This window comes from Crinia signifera, chromosome 4 (assembly GCF_055691185.1).
Source record: "Crinia signifera chromosome 4, ASM5569118v1, whole genome shotgun sequence".
NCBI classification, from domain to species: Eukaryota; Metazoa; Chordata; class Amphibia; order Anura; family Myobatrachidae; genus Crinia; species Crinia signifera.
In genome coordinates this window covers 144,645,468-144,672,710 of record NC_139220.1, presented here as the reverse complement: position 1 = coordinate 144,672,710, position 27,243 = coordinate 144,645,468, and the positions used below count along the sequence as shown (strand labels likewise).

Sequence of the window (27,243 nt, the reverse complement as noted above, 5' to 3'; positions counted from 1 at the left end):
CACTTCCAGATCTATGCACCTGGCTCTCTATCCTGCTCCTATATCTTTCCAGGACTTGATCGAATAGACTTAGGTTTTTTACCCTGGCAGCTTCAGTGTTACTATGGAGATATTTGGATTCCCGGACTCGCAGTACCTACCTGTATGAAACAAGTTGACACCTGGCCAGACTAAAATGACATTGGTGTATATGTCTGCCAAATCTGAAACAATGCCTAAACTCTGTATGCTCAATATTTCTATACTTTGTGCCTTGTCTACTGTAAAGATTCTTTTTATTTTATTTTATTACCCAAAGTGTTCAGAGGAGTTGTCCTTAGGTCTCACAATGATTTGATTCTGCTTATATTGCCCCTATTAGCCACTCGTTTTGTTATAATTTATATGGGGTGGGGGGTTTAGATAGGTGCTTGTAGGGAGGGGGGATGGGAGTGAGGGGGAAATTAGGTTTTTAGGCTAGGTAGCTATTAAAAGCTGCAGGCCACTACTTTACCCCTTCTTAGAGTTAGTTGTAGTTAGTTGAGAGGGCAGGTTACTTATGGGATCCAGGTATACCTAGATTTGGGTTGGGTCATACAGGGTGGGGGGTTTTCTAGGGGAGGTTTATTTTGGGTCCTTAGGGGGATTTGGGAAGGGTTGCTTTGGGGTTCTTCTTAGGACTAATTTGTTAGACTTAGATAGGTTTGAACTGGTGTGGAGGTTTGGTAGGAAGTATTCTTTATTAGCCCATTTTGATTCATGACATAGCAATATGTTCCCTGTACTAATCACTTCACAAATGCGCTTTTATATATCCTGTTTTAACGGTTGTCTAGGGCAACCACGATATACTTATGTGGGTGTGGGGAGCTATGACTTCTTTTCATTCTTTACTGCAATGTAACCCTATCGTCCTGTATATGCGCAATTAATTTATGTGCTCATGTGATATGTGTATAATTTGCCTCGGTCGGACTTTCATGCCAGTACATTTTGTTTGTTTGTTTATGTTGGAAAACCAATAAAAACAACTCAAAGAAAAAAAAGAATATGAATTTAAATATTCGTCTTCTTAGTAAATTTCCCCCATTGTGTGTAGAATTTTGAGGGAGAAATTGAATTTATTCCATTATGGAATGAGCCTGTAACAAATGTAGAAAAAGTGAAGCACTGTAAATACTTTCCATATTCCCTGTAAGTACTGTACTACTATTAAATTATTATAGAGTATTTATAGAGGATACCAGGCTAACCACAGCCTGGCTGACCATTGAAAGCTGACTTGATATTTTGTCAGATTTTAAAGGAGGAATATTTTTAAGTAGGGAGAAAACAGTTACACAGCTTAAGCCTGGACTTAGCCTGGAACAACTGTGCTGTAACCTCTGTCTTCTTATTCATCTCATTACAGGTATTTAAACTTTACATGCCATTGCCAGTATTGAGTCAGCATCAATCTGCCTTGCATACTGCATTATCATAGGTAATTGTGCAATTGTATTAATAATAAAAGCGAGTAAGCATGTATTAGTGGCTGGGATGGTATGCAACCTCTTACCATTTGTTTATATTCGTTTTATTGCTAGTGGGAGGGGGACACTGGCTGAGTGGGGTCTCAATCAATTAACTTAGAAACAGCTTTTAGTATTTATAGATGATACCAGGCTGACCACAGCCTGGCTGACCATTGAAAGCTGACTTGATATTTTGTCAGATTTTAAAGTAGGAAGATTTTTAAGTAGGGAGAAAACAGTTAAGGTGCGTACACACATACAGATTTTTCTGTCTGATCTATCTGGTGGGAATAATAACCTGGAAATGAATGGGAGCGTATGACAATCAAAAATGTCCACCCAAATGCAGGAAAACAGAAAAAAATATATGCTTTGATAAATTTTTTAGATCCGAATGATTTAAACAATTTGTTTTCAAGCGTTTGGGAACAATTTTTTGGTTGTCATTTGCTCCCATACATTTCCAGGTTTTTGTACGCACCTTTACATAGCTTAAGCCTGGACTTAGCCTGGAACAACTGGACAGAAAGTGACAACCAACTTGGTATCTTGGTATCAAAGTGACATAGAAAGACAGAAAACAGCAACTCAGAAAACCAAGGGACTGCTTTGAGTGAGATTACTTCATACTCACAACATACTACTCCTGGCTGCTTAATCTGGTTATTCATCCGTAATATCACCATTTCTACAGCTGCTAAAACTTTTAATTTCACTCTTTATGCTTGTGTTTGTCTTTTTTGAAAATACACAGCTGTACCTCTAATGACTTCACCTCTCCTGCTCTTTCATTGATAGTAGGTGTCCCCCAACATTTTATTCTTGGCCCTCTTCTTCTCTATCTCTATACGTCCTCTCTGGGTGAGCTTATTTGCTCACTCGACTTCCACTATCACCTCTATGCTGATAATACTGAAATCTACCGCTCCTTTCCTTATCTCTCTCCCTCAATCCTCATTCATATCTCCAATTGTCTCTCTGCTATCTACTCTTGGATGACCCAGCGCTTTTTTAGCCTTAAAATATCAAAAACTAAGCTGGCCTCTTCCCACCCTCCTGCAAAAACCTGACCATCTCTTATCCTAATCTTCTGTTTATGCTCACTTCTTCCCCTTCTGTGTCACCCCTGTCTGTCTAACCCTTCCCTTTAGAATGTAAGCTCTCACGAGCAGGGCCCTCTCTTCTTATGTGCCTTTCTTAGAATATATAAACCTCTGCCACCATGATGATTGCTTCAATTTCCTGTCACCTGATGCAACTATTCATATTTATCTTGTACTGTAATTTGGTATGTGTTTTTGCTCATAACTATGCTCTGTAAAGCGCTGCGGAATATGTGTGCGCTATATAAAAACCTGTTAATAATAAATAATATCAAATAATATGGTACTTGTGTAGTTTCATGGTGCCCAATTAGCCAGAGTAGTGAAATCGCATCGCATGCAATTTGCGGTGCGATGCGATGCTTAATTTTCTAAGCACCCATGTGATGAGATGTGATCCTAGTTCATTTTAAAAGCACCCCTGTGATGTTATTCGATGCTATGTGATTTTGCACACCCCCACTGTCCACGTCACCCTGATCGTGGCGAGCGCAGCAAGCCCCGCGAGAGGACGCGGTTATGCGTCCTCCCGACCTCTTCATACCCCCACTATCCACGTCGGTGTGGAGTTGATTTTATAAGGTGTTGCAAGCGCAGTGAGCCACTGAGCCTGAAGCGTGACAAGTGGCCGCGTGAAACGAGCCTGAAGCGTGGAGAAGGGCCGCGGATTACTTGACCTGTATTCCGCGTCCGCTCGCCACGCTACGCTAAGAGCGTACTGGGCACCGTGAAAATACAAAAGTACCAATAATATAATTAGTAATATCATTACTCTTTAAGTTCATGTGTTGTAAGTTAATTACAAAAACAATATCACGTTCAGTAAATAAATAAGACCTTAGTTCAGTGGTCATTCTTACTCTGGTTTATTGCAGTTTCTAACAGAAGTTCTGATTCCACCACCACAGCTTCTTGAGCATGAACTGTAAGGTTCCCAAGGTCCCCATTCACCATCCACTGGGGGAGCAATTAGTTTGTCAACGCAATGACCACTGCGACAATGCTGTTTAGTTAAAACATAAGGGAAACACTGTAAATTTGACTGCAAAAAATCTGGGAAAATCTCAACTTTAGTGTGCTGGGCTGGCTCAATAAATGTCACTGGCTCAATAAATGTAAATTATGATGTTAAGAAAAAGCACATAAAATAATGTATTTCCACATTAACAGCATCCTTCTTTGATTTACAACAGTCATCGTCATCAGTGTGTGCTTTGACTTGCTGTACCTGCTTCAATATACAGTATTAATCTCCCGTTATGTTTATAAGTGCACTGTGTCAATCAAATCATATACTGTACAACACTTCATTTGAGTCAGATTTCAGAACAAGCTTCACACCCGGGTGCTGTGTATGCACTGTGGAATGATAGGATGGAGGATTGGATAATCATTGCACAGCCCACTCATTGCACAGTGTACCTAGCTGTACTGATGCATTAATATTTAGAGAATACAAAGTAATCACTGAGCCAAGACTAAGAATTGAGAATGCCCAAAGTGTGTTTCAAGGAACTTGACACTACAAGAACACTTTGGGGGGGAAAAATTGGATTTTATTAGGAGCGAGAAAGTCTTGCTTGCACCAATAAAACCACAGTGAGACCTTCAGAGGGTGGATAAATAAGGTTTTGTAATTTAATGGATGTCGTCAACTGTAAATCCACCAAAAACTAATTTTATTAGTTTTGGTTTGAGTCATTCTTCAATAATTACTAGTATAGATGGAAGCACATCAGTAGTATATTGTCACATGAAAAACAGACATTTACTGTGATAACAAATGTATAGCCCATTTATACATTTCAAATTCATTATATTTGAAACTCTTTTTGTATTAGGACAGTTCATTTCCTAGAATTGTTCAATGTACCCATTGTGACCCGAGTCTACATTTCATGTTTTTGTGATTGTCTTATATTAAAACAAACTTGAACAATTTAATAATATAAGAATTGCAATATCAAATTTTAAAAGATCTCTCAATTAAAATAAGGAACTTATTATTTATGCAACTACTAACAACATTTTTGTATAAATATATATATATATACCGTGTTTCCCCGATAATAAGACACTTATTTTTTTTTCCCCAACAAAAAACATCATAGGCCTTATTTTCGGGGTAGGGCTTATTTTAGAGTATCATGCCCCCAGTCCTTCTTACACAGCCCCCATTCCTTCTTTTAAAGTAACATGTCCGAGTCCTTCTTACACAGCCCCCATTCCTCCTTTTAAAGTAACATGCCCGAGTCCTTCTTACACAGCCCCCATTCCTTCTTTTAAAGTAACATGCCCGAGTCCTTCTTACACAGCCCCCATTCCTTCTTTTAAAGTAACATGCCCGGAGTCCTGCTCCTCACCAACAATACAGCACTTTTCAGTTCTTCTTCTTCTTGTTTTCCGCCTGCGCCACTGCTCCCTCCGTGTACAGCAGCCGCGTGATGTGCACAGTGACGTCACGCGCTGGGCGCAGTGCATCCCTGGGACCGGGAGCTGCAACAGCTTCTACGGTACAGTAGAAGCCTGTACAAGCAAGGCGGCGGTGAAGGGGGTTAGCGGAGGTGAAGATAGGGTTACAGAAGTTAGTGCACCCACTCGGCTTAGGGAAATTTTGATAGGGCTTATTTTCGGGGGAGGTCTTATTTTGGAACAGTGTCCAAAATCTGGGGTAGGGCTTATTTTCGGGGAGGTCTTATTATCGGGGAAACACGGTATATATATATATATATATATATATATATATATATATATATATATTAATGTGCAAAAATGTTAATGCTGCAAAGTAAGAATTATTTCAATAATAGAAGTGTTTTTCAACTAACAAAATACAAAAAGAATGAACAGAAAATTAATCTAAATCAAATCAATTGGTGTGATCGCCCTTTTCCTTTTAAACAGCATAAATTCATCTAGGTACATTTGCACACCATTTTTTGAAGGAACTTGGAAGGAAGGTTTTTCATACATCTGGCCATATCACCACTTCAGGACTCCTTGTTTTTCTTTATGCTGAGGATAGTCCTTAATGTCATTGGCTGTATGTTTGGGGTTGCTGTCCTGCCTCAGAATAAATTTAGAGCCAATTAGACACCTCCCTGAGTACTTCATGATGGATAATACATGCCTGTATTTCTTATCATTGAGGACACCATTAATCCTGATCAAATTCCAAACTCCATTTACTGAAATGCAGCCCCAAAATGACAAGGTACTTACACTATGCAGACACTTATTGTACAACTCTCCGGCCCTTCTGCAAACAAACTGCCTTCTGTTACTGCCAAATATTTAACATTTTGACTCATCAACCCAGAGCACCCGCTGTAATTATTCTGTTCCTATGTTTTTTTTGTGCATAATTGAGTTGCTTGGTCTTGTTTTCACTTCAAAGGTATGGCTTTTTAGCCACACATCTATCATGGAAATAACTTATGGACAGACCTCTCCGAAGAGTAGATGGGTGTACAAGAGTTATTCTGGTTTCTGACAGTTCGGAGCTGATGGCATTGCAAGATGTCTTCCTATTTCAGAGGTAAGTAAGCATGATCTGTCTTTAATGTGATGCACTAAGTTTAATTGACTAACTACTGTAGCTATGGTCCTTAATGTTGCCCGTCACTTTGGGCCTTATTCTAGTTCACTCTTTCTGACAAAATCCTTCTTAGATGGACAAAACCATGTGCACTGCAGGTGGGGCAGATGTATGTTGTACAGAGAGAATTAGATTTGGGTGGGGTTTACTTGAAAGTGAGATCTATATTGCAGTGTAAAAATAAAGCAGCCAGTATTTACCCTGCACAGAAACAAAATAACTCATGGACATGGTTTTGTCCATCTAAGAAGGATTTTGTCAGAAAGAGTGAACTAGAATAAGGCCCTTTGTGCTTCTTCTAAAGAATTGGAACAGCACATCTTGAAACCCCAGTCCACTTTGTAATATTTGCCTGGGAGATACCTTGCTGGCAAGAGAGTTGGGCTGACAAAGAAAGTATAACATTTCATTGTTCTTGTTTAGTTTCACGGCGGCAGCATGGCCGCCCGCTACTTCCGGATTCGGTGCTTGGAAAACTATCTAAAATAAAGTCCATGGAAAAAGAGAAAGGTGAACCACGAATGCAGTTATAGCTGCTGTATGAGGAAGTGTGTAAGGCCCCCTATTAAGCAAAAAAGAGATAAAAAAGGAGTATACAGCGCTAGGTTGATCTGAATAATAACCAATCACAATTGTGTAAAAGAATTATATCAATACATTTATTATACAATATAAAAAAACATTAGAGAATTCTCCTGATGAAGACGTTTGATACGTTGAAACGCGTTGAGCCCCACCACTTATAAGGCCTCAATCAAGAGCCTTTACATCTATCTGCTCCAGCTCTCGCCGTCGGTGTATTTACATTCCGGACCAGATCTCCACCATTGTGCTTCCACAGTCTATACCTCCTCCGCAGTGATATTGACAGTGCCTCATATACCATCTCATCTGCCACTCCTGCCTTACCATCTGAGGTACTTGGATCCACACACTGGGCAATTAACCGGAACCAGCATCTTGGCAAATTTATGAGGTTTCACCATTTAACCTCCACCGTCGGTAACTATATCCAAACAACTTGGCTTATTTTAACTGCCTATTCTATTTTAATCTGGAGCATATATGCATGCTTATGACTGTCCATTAATACCCCAACGGGTCTTTTTATTCAACATTATCCCCATACTTTTTATTTTTTAGAGAATTCTCTAATGTATTTTTATATTGTATAATAAATGTATTGATATAATTCTTTTACACAATTGTGATTGGTTATTATTCAGATCAACCTAGCGCTGTATACTCCCTTTTTTATCTAAAATAAAGTCCATGCCAGCGTGAATTGGTTCATACCCCCACTATCCATGTTGGCATGGAGTTGACTTTAGATAGCGTGGCGAGCGTAGCATGGGCGAGCGAAGCGAGCCCCACAAGGGGACACAGATGCTGCTGCGACTGAGACGCTGCCGCCGTGAAACTAAACAAGTACCCATTTCCTTTTTTACAGACATTCAATATAAGAAATTTCTTCTGAGAAATATATTGGTGATTATATATATATATATATATATATATATATACACATAATCTTGCTTGATTGTCCGGAACTCCCCGCTTCTCCGTCTCAGTGTGCCCGGATGCCTTCCCCTGTGGATGGATGTCCACCAATATGTAGCCGCAAATAAACTTCACTTTTGATCACAAGCCCAGGAGTGACGCCCATTATTTCCGGATATATATATCTATATATCTATATAAAGACCAAAAAGACACACTCTCCAGACTGTTTGATGCAAAATAAAAAGCTGTGTATTTGTATTCACATAGACATCATAGTATAAAGAAGGGTACTCAACGTTAGCGTTTCAGTCCATATAGGACCTTCCTCAGGAGTTAGACAACAAGGGCATCCATTTGGGGTGAAGCACAGCGTGGACCACACAACAGGTTCCTTATCCTTGAGAATGGGGTGAATACGCCCCGAAACGTTGGAATAAATTTTTTGCACACATCAAGCCGTGGAGTGCAGCTGCCTGTTTGACATTGTACTCTACACATATATATATATATATATATATAAACTGGTTTGGCGGCCTGGCACTCACCCAACGGGGTACAGCTGCCTGGGTGCCTTCCGGGTACAGTGAATAATAGAAAGAACTCACAACAGCGGCACTCAGCAGGAACTTTTCAGCGTGTATTTTCAAAACCAAAAACCAACGTTTCGGGGCCCGTGGTGCCCCTTTGTCAAGGTGTGGGTAACCTTGACAAAGGGGCACCACGGGCCCCGAAACGTTGGTTTTTGGTTTTGAAAATACACGCTGAAAAGTTCCTGCTGAGTGCCGCTGTTGTGAGTTCTTTCTATTATATATATATATATATATATATATATATATACAGATGGGTCAGGTCCCATCTTGGCAGGGGATGGCGCTGGCGTCGGTGAGAAGGGGACGCGCGCGCACGAGAGGCGTGCGTCCCCTTCCGACGGCGCTTCCATCCGTTCCCCCGGGTCCCCGCCGGCTTGCCGGCGGTAACCCGGGGTCCCCGCCGCCTGCCCGCATCCCCCCCTAACCCCCCCTAACCCTGTCCGTCTCCCTGAGGCGGAGACGGAGACGGACAGGGTTTCCGTCGCGCTGGCGACGGGGACTGAGACGCGCGTGCGCGTGAGACGCACGCGCGTTTCAGTGTATTCGCTGGCGCGGCTGCTGGCGGGTCGCCAGCGCGGACGTTCTGGCGACCCGCCAGCCAGGATGGGACCTGACCCATCTGTATATATGAAGTAGGAAGGTGTAGAGGTGCGCTCAGAAGATGGTTTCACTAGTCCACAAATTGTAAAAATAAAAAATATTTATTCTATACACAGTAAAACAATTTAAAATACATTTGTTTGGAAAATGATCATACGAGAGCCCTCTCGTATGACCATTTTGCACCTATGATCGAAGTCTTGTATTGAACTACAATGATCCACCGAAAATCTCTGTAAACAATTCCAAACAAATGTATTTTAAATTGTTTTACTGTGTAGAATAAATATTTTGTATTTTTACAATTTGTGGACTGGTGAAACCATCTTCTGAGCGCACCTCTACACCTTCCTACTTCATCCCTTACATCAGACTCCCACTAGCGGCGGGGTCTTAAGAGTAGTGCTGCTCACCTATAAGCGCAGGATTGGGTCACAACCCCCTTCTCTTCATATATATATATATATATATATATATATATATATATATATATATATATATATATATATATATAGTACTTGTGTATTATGACCGCGCCCCCGATATTAAGTCGCACGATTTGTAATCGCATGCCATCGCATGCCATACACCCTATGCACAGCGATGCGATGCGATTTAAGCCCCCTATACGATTTTACTGTGGTGACCATCTCAATACGGAATTGGATAAAATGGTTCTGAAATTCCTGAACAGAGGCTATGACCATCATAGTCTTTTGGAACTTAAAAACAAGGAGTTGAATATGCCCCGTGAGGAATTACTTAAGCCCAAAGTGCGTAAGACAGACAAAGTCATTCCTTGGGTGAACAAATTTTCTCTTTCCAGCCCGATTATACATCGGGCTACTAAAGCACTCTGGCCTATAGTGAAAACTGATAAGGAGTTGCCAGCCTTTAGAGATCATAGACCCCTGATTGCATATACGAGGGGCAGAAACCTAAGAGATAGATTAGTAAAGGCTGATATTCTGGACAACATCCCGAAATCAATTCCTAATGTTTACGTGAAACCGCCAGGGTGTTATAGTTGTAGGAATTGCATTACCTGCAAATTTATGACTACTTGCAGAACATTCAAACATCCTCATTGTGACAAAGTTTATGATATCCACTATGTACTAGGGTGCAATTCGTCATTTGTGGTCTATATAATTGTATGCACTTGTGGCTTGTTCTGTGTAGGACAGACCACAAGAAAGTTTAAAGAGCGGATGGCTGCCCATCGTTCAGCCATCTGTTTCACATCAAGGGGCAAAGACATGGACCAACCAGTGTCCAGGCACTTTAAAAGTGCTGGACATTCTTTAGAAGCCCTACGGTACTTCATAATAGATCATGTCCTCCTTAGTCTTAGGGGAGGTGACAGAGCCAAAACTCTGTTGCTCCGGGAGTCTCCATGGATATTGAGGCTTAAAACAATCAACCCCATGGGGCTTAATGAAAATCTCAATTGGAATAGCCTTGTTTGATTGGCATAGTCCTGCTTTATATTTTTGCTCCATTGTAATTAATAATGTATTCACTGTGTTTTTTTGTGCTTTTGTATATATCTTGTGCATAGTTTATGTATTTTTCCACTTTTATGTCCCTTAGGTGCCTCTGCCCCCCCTCCAGCTAAGGAGCTGCTGGACAGTGCTGCTGCAGTTACTCATTAGGAAGCAGTACAGCCGGGTGGAGCGTGGAAGTACTCAGCTGGAACGCATGCATGGCGCTCCAGAGCTGAGCGCAGGTGCAAGCAGTTGCTTGAATGGGATACCGCTCCTCCCGGAAGCTCTGGTCCATGATTTCCTGTGACAGAGGTCCTGGCGCTGAAAGGCGGAGGAGGAGGAGGTATGAAGGCTACCTGAGGTATTTAACACGGGATTCCTTGGGGGGTATGTTTGTTACACTGCTGCTCGTGTTATTGTGGATGATACCCTGAGGAAGGGGCGCTGACCCCGAAAATGTACATTTGGTGATGTCCAATGCTGACAAAAGTTTTGTTTTTTTGAAAAAAACTACTGGAGTGCCTTTCCTATTGGATGGATTGTATTGTGACCACAGAGTGCAAGCAAATAGAGAGTTGTATATATATATAAGTAGTCAGCGGCGGTACAAGTAGCGGCACTCCAAGGATTTTAAAAAGTGCTTTAATGGTGCTCCGACGTTTCGGGGTTGCGTGACCCCATTTTCAAGGAACAAAATAGCAGTTATTTTATTCCTTGAAAACGGAGTCACGCAACCCCGAAACGTCAGAGCACCCTTAAAGCACATTTTAAAAATCCTTGGAGTGCCGCTGCTTGTACCGCCGCTGACTACTACCAATTTCATCCAGAAAGCACCCGGGGTGGTTACTGCAAATCAGTGAGTGCTGGGCTGAACCAAATAAGTATTTTATATATATATATATATATATATATATATATATATATATATATATATATATATATATAAATAAAAGCATTAAGCTAAATCCCTGGATAATCCCCATTATCAGATCCCTTCAGAACTACATGAAAAGTTGGTATTATATACCTATTGTCACTAAACTTACCTTTATCCTTATATCCTGTCTAAAGAACTCATTATTTAAACAGACAATTTTAGAGTTATACCTTTCCAGGACCACAGTCACTTCCATCAGCTGGGGGCATGTGTTGAGTCAAGCAACCTTTATGCATTCCCTCTGTACTGGTACACCACAAACGCTTGCACTGTTTCTGTTTGATAATAAAGCAGACCATTATTTGTAAAATTTTTCTTTTATAATTTTATAAAACGTTTGAGCATTGAATACAGTGTATTTTTATTATTTAATGTGAACGCAATGATTGCTGCTGTCAGGTTGACGCAATTTCTTATTGGGACCATTATGATGCTTTCTAAACTGAAACACTTTGCTATGTGAAAATCATATATAAAATGGTAAAGCAATACATTACAATAAATACCATTCCTTAAACATTCAGTGAAGTTTCAATTAAAGTATATGTTTCCAAAAAAGAACTTACTATATATGGACATACTTGAGAACCAGTGCCAAACATCAGTTCACATTGCTTGTTAGCATCATAAATTACACCTGGCAACTGATGGGAAAAATCATAAACCCGTCCAGTGGGCTTATCAAGCAGACATTCCCCATAGCCAGTACTGTAAGGAAAATTGAAAAAAAATAAACATACTAAGATTTAAAATATAGCAAAGAAATTTAAAAAAAATGTCCAAAGGATCCAAATAGCACAAGTCTATTTTTTTAAAGTGTTATGGTGAATATGGCCATCAGTAAGGTTGTGTTCTAGATTGTCAGAAGACAGAAAGACATCAGTTGATAGAATAGGTAAATGTCACAATTCATGATTCAGGAACACGCTCACAAGAGTAAAGATAAACACTGTGTACCTCTAGCAAGTACAGTTGTGTGGATTTTGATCAGGTTAAATATTGCATATAATTCATGGGTGAAAAAGACCAAGGCATCCATATTTTAGGTTAGGAAGCGTTAATTAGGCAGCGTTAATTGGGCTGATCAGCCACACCCAGAAGTTATTCTCTAAATGTATCGATATATAAATGTCCCAAACTTAAGGATGAAGCCATGGTGACACTTATAAAACAAGAAAAAATAGGAATTCAGAAATTAATCAGTGTCTGATTGGCCGTCAGATGTATCAGTATAAACCAGAAGCCACAGAAAAAAAGTGGTATTGCCAACCTAACCTAGAACCCAGGATTGTGGAACATTAAAATGTATTCTAACCCCGTGCATAGATAAAAATTATCTACACACAATTTAAACTTATGCAGCAACTTCAACTGGTGTTCTCACTAGATACATTTATCATGTGTAAACATAGCATCAAAAATTACTTGATAAATGACTGGTTTTTATCAAACCTATTTTGACCCATATTGATGTAAATACATTCATATAGAGCCTACAGTATATAAAATTCAAACTGATTGTATATTAGGGTTGCTTTGCTGGAATTATTAATGTGTTAAACAGTTGCTCATTATCCAGAACACGGACTGTTCAATATTTAGCATAATATACAGTGCCATATCTGTAGACATTTTTCTTTTGGTTGAAAAAGTCCATGCTAGTTGTTGACTCATAAATCACATGTACTACTACATCTGACTGCATGCTGTTTGATAGACCACAACCTGCAAGTTCCTACATTGGAGGATGGACCTCCATCTTGGGAACGTCTCCTACAATTTATAGAGCTGGCTTCTTATACTCACTCCAGTCCGATGAGAGCAGAGCAGTCACAAGTATTTGGAACAAGCATCAGATCATAGCACTATTCAGCGGCCTTCTGTGATTAGGCCATGACCCCTGAAAAGTACCTGGGTACGGCCAGGCTCTCTACTGTCCTGTCCATACAAACACAAGGAGAATATACAAAGGCCTTACAGAGCTGCAATCACACTCATGACATAGACTCTATGGCCCTTATTCTGATCGGTGCGGCCGGATCCGTATATGCGGCCAGGACCGTGCGTGCGAAACCCCGCCTTCCATACGGATCGCCAACTCCGTCCGTACGCGGTAAGAAGCTGGCCGAACGGACCGCACGTGTATTTTTCACGGAATACGCCTCCTCCAACTCAGGGAACCTCCCCCATCATTCGATGGTCACAGACCATCGAATGCAGGACCGAGTGGCCAGGCAGCTCCCGCAACCTCAGACCACACGGACATTTTTCCGTGCAAAAGCAGGGATCTGGGCGGGCAGCTGACATCCGGCGATGTCATATGTCCGCCCCCTACACGTGCGTCACGACTGCATTACCATACGTACGCCCAGCGTTTGCATGGGAACGCCCATGAAACGCGGGGCGTATGCATATGGTAATGAGCCCAAATAGCCCTTCACGCCCCTCTCCACCCCCTGTTCGTAGTGTTCACATTTCATGCGGTATTTGGCCGTACGCCCCGCTCGCACATGCGCAGAGACGCCTCTGCACATGCGCAGACACAAAACATCGGCGGACCGACCGCACGCGGACATTACCGCACCAACCAGAATAAGGGCCTTTGAGACAATGGTGATAATAACCACTGTGCCTGTTTCCTATGTTTCTTTTTTTTTATTTATTTTTGTGTGTTCCTATAAAATGTTATGAAAAAACATATTTAAGTAATAGGCAAAGGAAAAACATTACTCACTCAAGGAACTCTGTAACATACTTCTGGCTGCATTTAGACCAGGTCCATGGGTTTGTGTCATAACTTAAAACTGCAGACATCACATGAAATTCATTTATAGCTCCCATGTCTCTGCACTTCGAGCTGTTATCATGAGGCATATTAAACCTTCAACACAAAGTAACAAACAATCATGATTTACGGCATATATATGAAGTTTAGCATAAATCAAATTTAAACAATCAAAATTTACTGACAATATGTCAAATTAATTTAATCAGGTGCTTTAGGAGCATCCCATCATCATCATCTCAGCTTTGACGTTCCGCACAACCACCCCTTACATATTCTTCCTACCTGTCTGCTGCTACTGTATTGTTTAATTTAGTCTAATGGGACAGGGGTAAACGTGTGGAAAATTTATTTTTATTATGGGATTCATACATACCAAATCTTCCTCTCAACACAAGACAAATGATACATGATAGCTTTAAATCAACTACATGGTATCTTACTAGGGCAGCTGCTCAAGATCCTCCTGTCCCCCTGGACTGATGTTTCCATACATTAATCATCAACCTGTATTCGATATTATTATTATTATGACCTGAATGATGACTGGACCCAAAATAATTATAGGACATATATTGAAATACTACGTTCATGCAACGTTTATAGTGTTCATTCTAGCACCCGCTACCTTTGACAACCCATGCAGTTCCTCTTCCCTGCCTGGGGTGTCACTGTCTGCTGTAGTGCTTCTAGCACAGTGTGGTCTGTATATTAGCACTGGTAAGATAGCGGGTGCTAGAATGAACAATACGTTAATACAATGTACACCTTCAAATGTATCTACCCTGTAAAGCAATGTCTCAATATAAAAGATTTTTTTTAAAATAAAATAATTTAGTCTAATGGCACCTCAGTAACTCATATCCACTTACTGCTGGACATTCTTAGTCACCTACAAATACATTTCACATTTACTGTTTTATCCTCTCCTTCCAATATTTTGCAAACCATATACTGATATTTTATTGACATCCCCATTACCTGCACTGCCAACTCTATACTGCCATTTAATCGATTGTGTTTTACCAACATGTCCTGTTAATATATAAGAATGTTTTCTTGAAATTGCACTGCCAATTTGCTATGCACTAACCTACCATGTCACCCTGTCAAAACAATTACTTCCACCATCACCACTAATTCCACTGTCTTTCAACCCCTCCCCCAATTGCTATACTTTTTCGCTCCCCACTCTTGCTTATGAGTTTTTCATCTCCCTCCTCTTTATCCCTTTATCTCTCCTCTCCTCCCACTCCACATCTCTCTCTCTCTCTATCTCTCTCGACTTTTCAAGATCTCTCAAAGCCCATTTGTTTTACCTTGGACACAGACATTTGCTATTGGATACAGACAGATGACATATATCCTCTATCTGGGACCGTGTGGGATTCCCTGAGGGACTGCTAAGTACCATTGTGAATGCTGTGGTGCCATTGGATGTTGTTTTATGCTGTTTAAATCGTCTCTACTTTTTAAGTACAATCAAATTAAAACCTTTTAAAAGTCTGAAGGTGATGCTGCTGCTGCACTATGATTGTTCCATTTTCTGTGGTCTCCTATTGATTCCCTGGTTTGGGGAATCTATTTTAGGTTCTCCTTCCACTGAAGAAATCTGTTAAAGTTCACAGCTGCTTCACCTAAAAAGCTATTCTTGCTGTAATAAAAGCTGTCCTTTATATATGGCCTGACAAAAATGGTGTATTATCATTTCTATATGTTACGAATATAAAACAATTAGCACTCAGTGACTATTTACATTTTTAGAATTTTTACATGGCTCTAAATGCAAAACGGTAATGTTAAGTTTACATTAAGGAATGACAGGATGAAAACTTTGCAACTGTGAAATCAAAGCATACTGTATCCATAAACTATCTATGCACAATCAGAACAGTCAGTAAAACCCAAAGGTCTTGCCTAAGTTAACACGTCTATTGTACCTTCTTCGTTTACAGTACGTCTGCCATTATTTATCCAAGATTGATATATTTTGATTGAATAATATAATACTTTTAAACTAATGTCACACAGCTACAGAATTCTTCATAACTAGTTTAACTGATGGTAACATATCATCTAATGTATATATAGTAAAGAAATTCATTTTTAAATTATTCCCATTTCTTGGCTATATTTTTTTAAAGGATAATGAAAGGAACCATTAAATATTTACCATATTTCCACAGTACAAAATAAATCACTGGGACACTTCATCTCTAAGCACTATTATGCTGATCTCTGTGAGTGCAGCAGAGGGACTGCTCATCATTCACACTGTTGAAGGCTTTCCACAAGATTGTGGAGTGTTTCTGTGGCAATTTGTGCCCATTCAATCTGTACAGCATGTATACTGGGTGAGAAAGCCTGACTCGCAATCAGTGCTCTGTGTGAGCCAGTCAAGCTCTTCCACACCATACAGATCAAACCATGTCTTTATAGTCCTTCCTTTGAGCACTGGGGCACAGTCATGTTGGAAAAGAAAAGCAGCCTTCCCTTAAATTTTGCCACAATGTTGAAAGCATGGAAATGTCAAAATGTCTTGGTATGCTGAAGCATTAGGAATACCCGTCACAAACCCTAAAAATTATCTCTCCTCCACCAAATTTCACGGTACGCATATGAAGTCAGACAGACAGGTAACATTCTCTCAGCATCTGCGTAACCCAGACTCATTTGACTGCGAGAGATGGGTTATTCGTCATGTTTTCACTGCCCACAATCCAGTGTTGGTGTGCTTTACACCACTCCATCCATTGGCATAGGACTTGGTGATGTGAGGCTTGCATGCAGCTGCTAGGCAATGGAAACCCATTCCATTAAGCTCCCTTTGTACAGTTTTTGTGCTTACATTAATGCCAGTGGAACTTTTTGAAACTCTTAAGCTATGTACTTTTATGCACCATGTGCCTTGTTGGCATTGACCCGATCTGTGATTTTACATGGTCTTCTGCCTCGTGGCTGAGTTGCTGTTGTTCCTAGATTTTTTAACATTCTAAAAATATTGCTTACAGTTGACCATGGAATATCAAGCAGAGATTACATTTTTTGAACCATCTTATTGCAAAGGTGACATCTTCTCACAGTACCATGCTTGAAGTCACTGAGATCTTCAGAATGACCCCTTTTGTATCACAAATGTTTTCAAATGGAAACTGCATGGCTAAGTGTTTGATTTATACACCTGTGGCAATCTGTCTGTTTGAAACACCTACATTCAATAATTAACAGGTGTGGCCAAATACTTTAGTCCATATAGTGCCGTGAGTAATGGTACTAAAAGATGTACTGTCAGTGTCCCTCTGCTCATGTGCTTTTCTAAGAATACTGTAGTTCTCTGCCACTGTTAAAATAGCATCAGTGTCCGCTACTGCAACTGTCTTATTTACCATGTACTTGTCCTAATTTGCATTTGTATTGTAAATCACAATTTTCTTGTTTTTTTTTGCTCATCTACGTATTGTCAGGCGCTGTGTAACCCTTTTGGTGCCATATAAAAAAAAACAATAATAATAATAATAATTGGGGGGGGGGGGTATTTCCATGTCATCATATGGACAAAGGAGGTATGGGTCACACTGCTGGGGATCTATTACCTTTAGAGAGGTGAATGTTGTTCATATGTTCAGTACACTGGAGGGTTGTGCTAGACAGCCCCTAAGAATACTGCATATATATATATTTTTTTTTTTTTTTCAATAAAATACTTAAATATGTTTGTAAGCCTTATTTAAATAACCAACTCAACAATTTTCTGATGATTTTTTATAAGACTGAAATGTAGATAATACTTACACGTGTCCGAGTTCATGTGCTATGGTGAATGCAGCACTTAGCCCATTTTCTTCACTGATTGAGCAGCTCCGATGAGAGTCACACATTGTACCTAGTTCAGCTAACCCTGTGAAACCATAATAAAAACATGTCAATATTAGATCACTTTTTAAATTTAATCAATTTGCATTACTTATCTATTTTCTAACCCTTGTTTATAAGATATTTTATAAAAGGCAAATCACTTTAACCACCTTTAAACACATTCTGCTTCTTCCAATCAAATACAGTATCCACCCTACTTTCGTCATTTAACAACCTAAGAACAAAGTACATATTTCAAGTCAGTCAAGTCAACAAAAAAGCAGAGAAGACCCCTGTGGCTGCCTGTGCCCAGTAGCGGTTAGACTGTGACAAACTGGAGTGGGTGTGTTCGGAGATAGATGGTGGCATGCTGATGTAGGTGTGTTAGTGGGTAGAAGGTGTCAGGATCACAATGGGGAAAAGTTTTGGAATTTTTTTCCAGGGCCACTTTAAATTCCCAGTCCAGCCATTCCACCGAGGAAAGGCATTATAATAGAATTAGTACAAAGTCCATCTCAGAATCAAGTCTTCTAAGGAGGCATCTCACCCCTTCGAAAAGCCCCAACTCTATGAGGACTACTTCTAGAAATCGTCTGGGCTGGTTTAACATCCCAATCTGTTGCTGTACACTGACCAAAAAAAACATACTATATGGATGATCTAATAGAGATACTTACCTAGAGTATCACACTTATTACTGGCCCTGCATATATCTTCCCTGTAGAAAAGAGAAATTATTTAAGTTGTGAAAATATGTAATAACAGTCATAAATATCACTGGTGAGTCATATTAATTCAGAATCCACAAATAAATCTGCACCGTCCATTATATAATGGACATTGAATAATGTCCAAACTTGAAATACAATATAAAACATTTAAAGTCTATCTATTCTTGTATACTACAGAACCTAACTTTTACAATGAACACTGTTCACATACTGCATAATAGCATTTTGAGCTTTCCTTATTTTTCCCTTCAGTATGTATTAGCAGTACATATACAGTACTAAAAAACAAGGCTAGAGAAGCTTTGTACTTTGGTTCTATTGTTATTTATATTACTATTGTGGCCATTATATAATACTTCTGGAATAATAATTTTACTGTATGTAATACATATGGGATAAAAAAAAATTAAGAGGACTACTCCATCTTCAATTGAGTTCATGTCCAGTAAATCTATTTAATAGATGAATGAAGAACATAATACTAGGGTGGCCAATCCCGGGATCAGTGGGATCCCGGGATTTGGCCCCCAAAACACTGGGATTTCAATTTCGGGATTAGACTGCGCATGCTTATACTGTCAGGCTGGTCACCTGCTGGTACCGCTGCTAACTCCGACCACTCTGACTCAGTGCTCAGCTCATCAACCCATTCTACATGTAAAAACACGAACCAAGGAAAAAATAAGTTCATATAAACAGATATATGGTGTATATAGAAAACTCTAGTAGTCCACAACAGAGGTCTCCACCATGTGGATGAAGATATACTGTAGGTGGATTTCACACACTGCCACAATATAAAAGATAAATGGAATGCTTACAAAGGCTTACATTTACCAAAGCATGCACATAAATGTATCTTTATAATAGTGCAGTGATCACACACCATGGATTCTTTAGTATGGAAACTGCAAGTATGCTCACACTTATGCTTACAGAGTAATGTTAAACAGTATGCACATTATAAAACCCCTAAAAAAATGTTTATCTGCTTGCCATTTATTTCTAGTTCTGTAATCTTAGATGTTGGACTTGTGCAAGATTTACAAAGACCGCATTCTCCACATCTGTAAAACCCATTGTTCAGTGCAAGAATCTATTTACGTCCATGTGTAAGGCACTATTGTGTGCGCACAACTATAGAAAATGTTAAGCTTAGATGGTAATTTCCAATAAAAATTCCATTAAACCAAAGAAACATAACAGAGCTACAATCTGGCAAATAATACCTGGTAAGTAGAACAGCAGTATCATAGTGAGATGGATGAGAATCATCAGGCACATTTTGTGTTCTTTGCCAAACACAAAAGTTGTGAAGCGTTGTAGCGGCATTAAAGCTGATTACTGGTCCATCCTGATATTTGAAATAACAACAAATTAAAAAAATAAAACAACATTGTAAGATAATAATTAAAACATTTATCAGATTGGTTGAAACATTACCTGTGATGTGGATATGAGTACCATCGAAAAACAACACTGGGCAACAACAAAAAAACAAACAGTACAGTACTTTCTTTTAGGACACTTATATCTGAAACTTCACTTTTAATAGAACATGTTAATATAGGATCATGGCAGTCAAACAAAGTAACATAACACACACACACTCACATACACAAAAATATGCTTCACTACATAGAGAGAGGCCAGATTAACGAACTGGAAAAAATCTATAGACAAAGGCATTCGGCAGCCATTACTTTAACAATGACTGTGTCAAGCTAGGCTGAGTTTGAGCAACTGGCGAGCGATGAGCACCTGTGGAAGCGGTACGTAGAGTGGGTTTAAAACTGGATGGACGTATGTAGTGCTTTCTCATGTGATATTCACCAGAGGAATTGCAAAGAAATAAGATGAGGAACTCTTATGAACAGTTCAGGAGATTTAATGAAGAATAAACGTACACTACAATTAAGATGCAAAGAATAAATGAGAATTGTGCTTGCAGTCTGAAGAATTGAGGCCTGTCAGTGAACAACGATGTAGAACACTGTGAAGAATTGAAGGTCATGACTGAAGACTGTGAATAACTGAAGGTTGTGGCTTTAAGGCTCAGAGGAGTTGAAGATAATGGTTTTACAACTGTGAAGAATGAAGATTTTGGCTTTGGAGACGAGGATGAAGATTATTGAATTGAAGATTGTGGCTTATAGACTGTGAACAAATGGAGACTGTGAACAAGCAAAAAAAGAAAAAGTCCCAAGGCGCTACCTAGCACGTTCTGCCATGCCTTCAAATTAGGACCACCACACAGTCCTTTCCTAAGTCTATCTTTCCAAGAAATCAGGCACAAGGCGATGATGCTCGTTCTTACACCAATGTTCCTTTTTCTCTCGCAATTTATGTGGAGAAGAAAAAGAAAACAATGTCTAGTACATCTATACTTTAGATCATACTTTAATGGATATATGATGGGCCTGGAAATGCGTACCCTCACTCACATAGAGAGAAATAAAAACCTGTGCGTAAAGGTATCTTTTAACCTGGATCACACTTTGTGGTAACAGCAGTGGTTCCCTCCACCAGAAGGTATTAGGTTCCTTGACAAAGATAGGAGGACCTATCGAAATGCGTTGGTGAAGAGGGGTGCCTACTACTGTGAACTGTAACTTTATGGGTGGTGCAGTTTCTGCGCATGTGGTCAATGCACGTCTCCAGGAGTGTATGTGTATGGAATAAGAGTATGCTACATAGGAGCCATACCAGTGATCAGAATATAAGATACCTTTATAAGAGTCATGCAAGTATATCCTATGTGAGTACGGTACGTCCGTCTAATACCTTCTGGTGGAGGGAACCACTGCTGTTACCACAAAGTGTGAACCAGGTTAAAAGATACCTTTACGCACAGGTTTTTATTTCTCTATATGCGAGTGAGGGTACGCATTTCTGGGCCCATCATATATCCATTAAAGTATGATCTAAAGTATAGACGTACTAGACATTGTTTTCTTTTTCTTCTCCACATAAATTGCAAGAGAAAAAGGAACATCGGTGTAAGAACGAGCATCATCGCCGTGTGCCTGATTTCTTGGAAAAAATGGAGACTGTAGCTTTAAGGCTGTGATGATTTGAAGACTGTGAAGAATGAAGACTGTGGCTTTGGAGATGAAGATCATTGTGAAAAATTGGAGACTGTGGCTTGTAGACTAAGGGTGCATACACACTGTACAATTTTTTTGACCAATTTGGTTGAAAGACATTTCCATTGAACCCAGTGTCACGGACTAAAGATGTTGACGAAATATATTGACGACAGACGAAAGAAGATAGATCTAGCTACAGTTTATAGGCTCTTTTTGAAAGATATTCAAATTGAGCTGCATGCACAGTTGACAAACAATCTTGATGAACAACTGGCGGGTATGCGCATCATCATTCATCGTTTGTTTGTTGACAATATCTTTTGTCAACATCTTTCGTCCAGGACACTGGGTTCAATGGAAATGTCTTTCAACCAAATTGGTCAAAAAAATTGTACAGTGTGTATGCACCTTTAGAATAATTGGAGACTGTGGCTTTAAGGCTGTGACTAATTGGAGATTGTGGTTTTAAGACTGAAGCTGAATATCACTGAAGATGGACTGCCAAAACCAGAACCCCTCTATGAAGCAGGTTTTGTAGCAAACTGCAGAAATTGGTGGGCTAGGAGTAGCACTGAGAAGCAGAACAGACCACCAGATGGCAACAGCTGAACAGGGATTCCAAAGATTAATCTGGGAGCACAGAGCTTGAGCATTTTACAGCAGCAAGTAACCTGAAGCACTGGCATTGTGGCTAAAGGCTGATCTGGTCTCCAACAAGGCAGTTCCCTGTACAGGAGACACATGTAGGACCAGGACTCAGCCACTACCTGCTTCAAACTCCCCTCTTCAGTGTGCTCCAGCACAGGCAGACACAGGACTCGGACCCCGCTCCCAAGCCACTGACGCTCTCTGTTGCAATAGCCGCACTAAACAGGAATACCACCAGGAACTGCCATGGAAGTACTGTAAGCCTCTGAGTTCTGACAGACTTTAAAGGTGCTGGCCCGACAGCGGTGACCCTGTCCCGTTCTCGGTCTGCCCGACCGAGAATTTACAGGTGGGATTCAATGTCTTGCTGCAGCCATGAGCTGCAGCCGGGAAGAGGCGAGCTGCAGCAGGGAGCTCATCACTTCCTGACAGAACGAGCCTGACTGCTTGTGAAGTCGGGTCCGTTCTGCTGAGATCCCCTGGTCAATACTGTCGGGGAAAACAGCATTGAATAGGGCCCCGCAGCCATCTCCCCATCGGGAGATGGCTGTGGGAGATTGAATACCCCTCATAGACTGTATATAACAGATGTACTACTTTGTATTCATCCTCCAGGGCAAGGATGTCAAGAAACGACCATTTATTTGCATGAAACTCATTATTTATTTGTGTAAATAGGAACAGGGATGCGGTCATTTGGACTACAGCATGATGGTCGATGGTCATTAGGTCGACACCATTAGGTCGACATGGGTCAGGGTCGACATGGTTCTAGGTCAAAAGGTCATTAGTTCGACAATGTCTAGGTCGACAGTCAAAAGGTTGACATGGGGTTTTTCAATGTTTTTTGAGCCGACATGTGCCGACAGGCGGTATTTCATGCCCTATCATCCACTAGGGCGTGGTGGGAGAATAAAATAGTGTGCCAAGCGTAGCGAGGCACCGTGCCAGACGCATCGCGAGCACAGCACGGATGCGGTGCACTTTAAACTGTGCCCATGTCGAATCTGTTTACATTCAGGCCGAAAAACTGTGAAAAACCACATGTCGACCTTTTGAGTGTCGACCTAGACACTGTCGAACTAATGACCTTTCCACCTAGAACCATGTCGACATTTTCCCATGTCGACCTAGACCCATGTTGACCTTTTCCCGTGTCAACCTAATTGTGTCGACCTAATGACTGTCGACCATGGGTCTCCCAGGAGGAGTAATACAACTACAGCATGGGTCCTCAAACTGCGGCCCTCCAGATGTTGTGAAACTACAAATCCCAGCATGCCTTGCCACAGTTTTGCTATAAGGGAGTGTTAAAACTGTGGCAAGGCATGCTGGGATTTGTAGTTTCACAACATCTGGAGGGCCGCAGTTTGAGGACCCATGCTGTAGTTGTATCACTCCTCCTGGGAGTAATCATTTGCATGCCTCATGTGTGCATAACCAAAACCTGTTACCTATTGAAAAAGGCCTCATTCTGTAAGAGCTAGATGAAAGATAGTGTATGCAGTTGATCGGTACTAAACTACTATGATTTGATTGATAGTCTCTTATGCAGATCGCAAACCAAAAACATGGTTTTAGCTATGTAATGTGACTGTAACTGTTTCCTTTACCTCATAGCTATCCGCCAGCTGGCTTTCTAAACAAGCTGTATAGGAGATTAAAATATGAATGACATCACCAAGAAATAGACGGTACTGTCACTTTTACTGCATGGCTGGCTCATACACACATGTTTTGGATGGTTTTCCCTCTTTGGACTGCAAAATATAATTTCTAGACTTTTACCTTTACCTGAGTATATATGAGTATCTCTTTGTTCATACATACACAGATGATTCCCACACCAGTCTGAGCTATTATGCACAGGACTATCTTATCTCTACATAATATAGATATGATGGGGTATGATGCCCTATCATTACATTTTGGAGGTGCTACCCACTACATAATTGAACTAAATACCACACAAGAAAAAGTAAGTATTGGCTGGGTGCACTGAGTAAAATATAAATACACGTAAAATATAACTTTTATTAATTTTATTAATTATGATGAATTAAAGTTATATTATATGTGTAATTATAGGACTCTCAGTGCAACCAGTCAATACTAACTTTGGTACTGCTTTCCTAGCACGGCGCCCGTCTCATTGATTGTATGCCTTAAGTTTAAGGTACTTAAGGCATACAATCAACGCGATGGACCCGATTTTTTTATCTCATGGATCTTAGATATAGTGTGGCGAGCGCAGCGAGACACCGAGCCCGAAGCTTACCCTAACTTTTTTTTGCGTGATTGTTGATATCTTTGTTCATGTTTGTGTACATTACTATTAACATGATGCAATAAACATTGCTCATCTTGATTATAAAACATATTCTTATTAGTAGACTTAACTTTGCATAGAAGCTGTGATTAAATTGTGAGAATTTACTTTCCACCAAGACTGAAAATGCAGAAATAAATGGCCATCATGGTAAAAGACCATGACCACAACTGACACTTGACAATGACCACAACTGACTAATAACGACCGACAGTATGACCCTTTAGGTTGGATCGTATATATGCCAAGGTTTTCACAGCAGCTTAGCATAGGTGATCCTTATCAATGCACATTCAGAAGGAGGTGCAAATAACCACCTACTGTCACAACATTCAAGTATTGTTTTGTTCTTACCTAGTTTGTGACTTCTCCTGTCAGTTCAGCTCTGCTCCATGCTGCAAGGAAGTTCTGTGTGGTGTGAGCTTTGCTAATTGATTACAACACCTGAGTGAGACATGCTCAGCTCTCACTGATTGAGGCACCTGTGAGACTCCAGCAATTTACTCCCTATAAAGCAGTCTCTGGCAGTCAATCCCTGCCAGAGTACGGGCTCACAACAGCTCCAGCATTCCTGTGCCTTATCCATTACCTTGAGGATCCTGACTATTGTATTTGACCTCGGCTTGTTTCCTGACCACTCTCCTGCTTGCCTAGTGACCATTCTTCAGCTTCATCCTAGTGTACTGCGAACTGTGCTTTCCTGTGTATGACCCGGCCTGACCTTGGACTCCCTTTGCCTTATCCATTGGTACCTGCTTTGTCTGTCGACCCGGCTACCTGACCACACTTCCATTTTTCACCCTCGTTAGTACTTATACTAACTCACAAGGGAAACCTGACCAGGGGGCTGCGACCGACGTGTCGGGCGCCGCAGAAGCCCATATCCCGATTGGTGGGGTTACTGGCAGAAAACTCCTGGCACGGTTAGACTTCGTACCCCTGTGTCAGGTCACGCCAATTCCTGAGTTAGGTAGAACAGTACTTCAGTTTGTGACACCTACTTTCTGCATTTGTGATAGATAAAACTGTGATGCAATCGCAGTTCAGGATGAACCATTGGTCGTGATGTTCAGCTGTGACTGCACCCTGAGTAAATCTGACCTTATGCAGGCTTGAAATTGCAGGGGACCTTGTGAGGCCAAGTAAAACAGCTTTCCAGACACTGTACTTGGCCTCATGACCCCTCGCTTTCCAGAACACGGGCCACCTCTACCCCACCCTTCCAGCAAATGTCTCTGCCTGTCAATCAGGCTGGGGCATTTGCAATGCAGCAATGCAATTGCAGGATCTATTCTCTCATGACAATCCTGAAACTGCAGTACTGGTCGCTTTTGCGATCGGTACTGAATCAGACCCAATGGGACCCAATGAGTGAGATTGAATAGAATGAGAGATTCAGAAATTTGGTTAGAAATCTCCAGTTTTATTAAAGCGGCAATCATTTACACTGCAAAACCAGTTTGATTTTTGCAGTGTAAATGATTGCCTCTTTAAAAAATTTGGAGCTTTCTCACAAAATCTCTCACTTTCTGAATCTCTCATCCTATTAAATCTCACCCATTGTTTGCAGTCTTCTCACCACTGTAAAAGAACCACTGTCAGTTGGGAATATTGGCAAGTATCAGTTCATTTGACCACCTACATATCGTATTTCATCATACTTTGTCCACGCTGTCAGACATATTAAATGTTGCCTTATATTTTGACAGAAATTGAAGTACATGAATATTTAAGGACTGACCCACAATCATAACTGTAAAATATGAAACTATGAAATTACAATAATATATACTGTACCTGTTCATTGTGAATTATTATGAGCTTTACAATTAAGATATTTATGAGATTTCCAATACTTGGATCTTTATAAATAGCAGCAACCTAGTAAAAAAAGAAAATCAGAAAAGGATAAGTGAAAGAAATACTTTTTGAGGTTTATTGTTTGTAAAACTTAATTTAAAAAAAATCAGTACAGTGATTTGAAAACAAACTTTTCTCATTTGGAAAAAGTCCTTTTGAAAAACACATAATAGAAGTCTATGTGACATGCTATTTATGTAGGTGAAATTAAATAATGTTCATGCTGTTTGTAACTGTACCTAAATGACAAGAGTCCAAAATAATCTGGTATTTAAAGTGTACCAATATTTCTGACAGTCAGAAATATTGGCACACACCTATTCAAAGACGGACATTTTCAGGTATCTTCCCCTCATGCAGATTCCACTTTTTAAATAGTCATATCTGTTTTGTCAAAAACAGCTGCTAGATTGTCGAATCCGCAGCCCTTTTTTTTTTGGGACAACACACACGTGGTTCGGTAGGTTTTTCACGTGTTTTCAGACTGTTGGAATGTTTCCGACAGGTGGAAACGAGGATTGAATGCCCCTCGTTTATCTTCATATTTTTACCAACTCCTCAGCATGTGAAAAGTTGAGGAAAATCCCTATTTTATGTTAAAAACATAGAGACTTGGGTTTTTTTTCCTGACACTC

The 27,243-nt window shown here is 40.2% G+C and overlaps 1 protein-coding gene across 2 annotated transcripts in view; it reads right to left on the bottom strand.

The window, feature by feature from the left end:
• The window catches only part of ADAMTS20 (ADAM metallopeptidase with thrombospondin type 1 motif 20), a 243,701-nt gene that overhangs the window by 143,035 nt on the left and 73,423 nt on the right, over positions 1-27,243 (bottom strand). For both annotated transcript variants that reach the window (XM_083182669.1, XM_083182670.1), the window contains 8 exons: positions 26,546-26,629; positions 19,912-20,036; positions 18,629-18,669; positions 17,889-17,994; positions 14,046-14,192; positions 11,878-12,019; positions 11,482-11,586; positions 3,457-3,599 (listed from right to left, as the gene is read on the bottom strand). In XM_083182669.1, the coding sequence (XP_083038795.1) occupies positions 3,457-3,599; positions 11,482-11,586; positions 11,878-12,019; positions 14,046-14,192; positions 17,889-17,994; positions 18,629-18,669; positions 19,912-20,036; positions 26,546-26,629 (893 nt within the window). The remainder of the gene's footprint in view (positions 1-3,456; positions 3,600-11,481; positions 11,587-11,877; positions 12,020-14,045; positions 14,193-17,888; positions 17,995-18,628; positions 18,670-19,911; positions 20,037-26,545; positions 26,630-27,243) is intronic.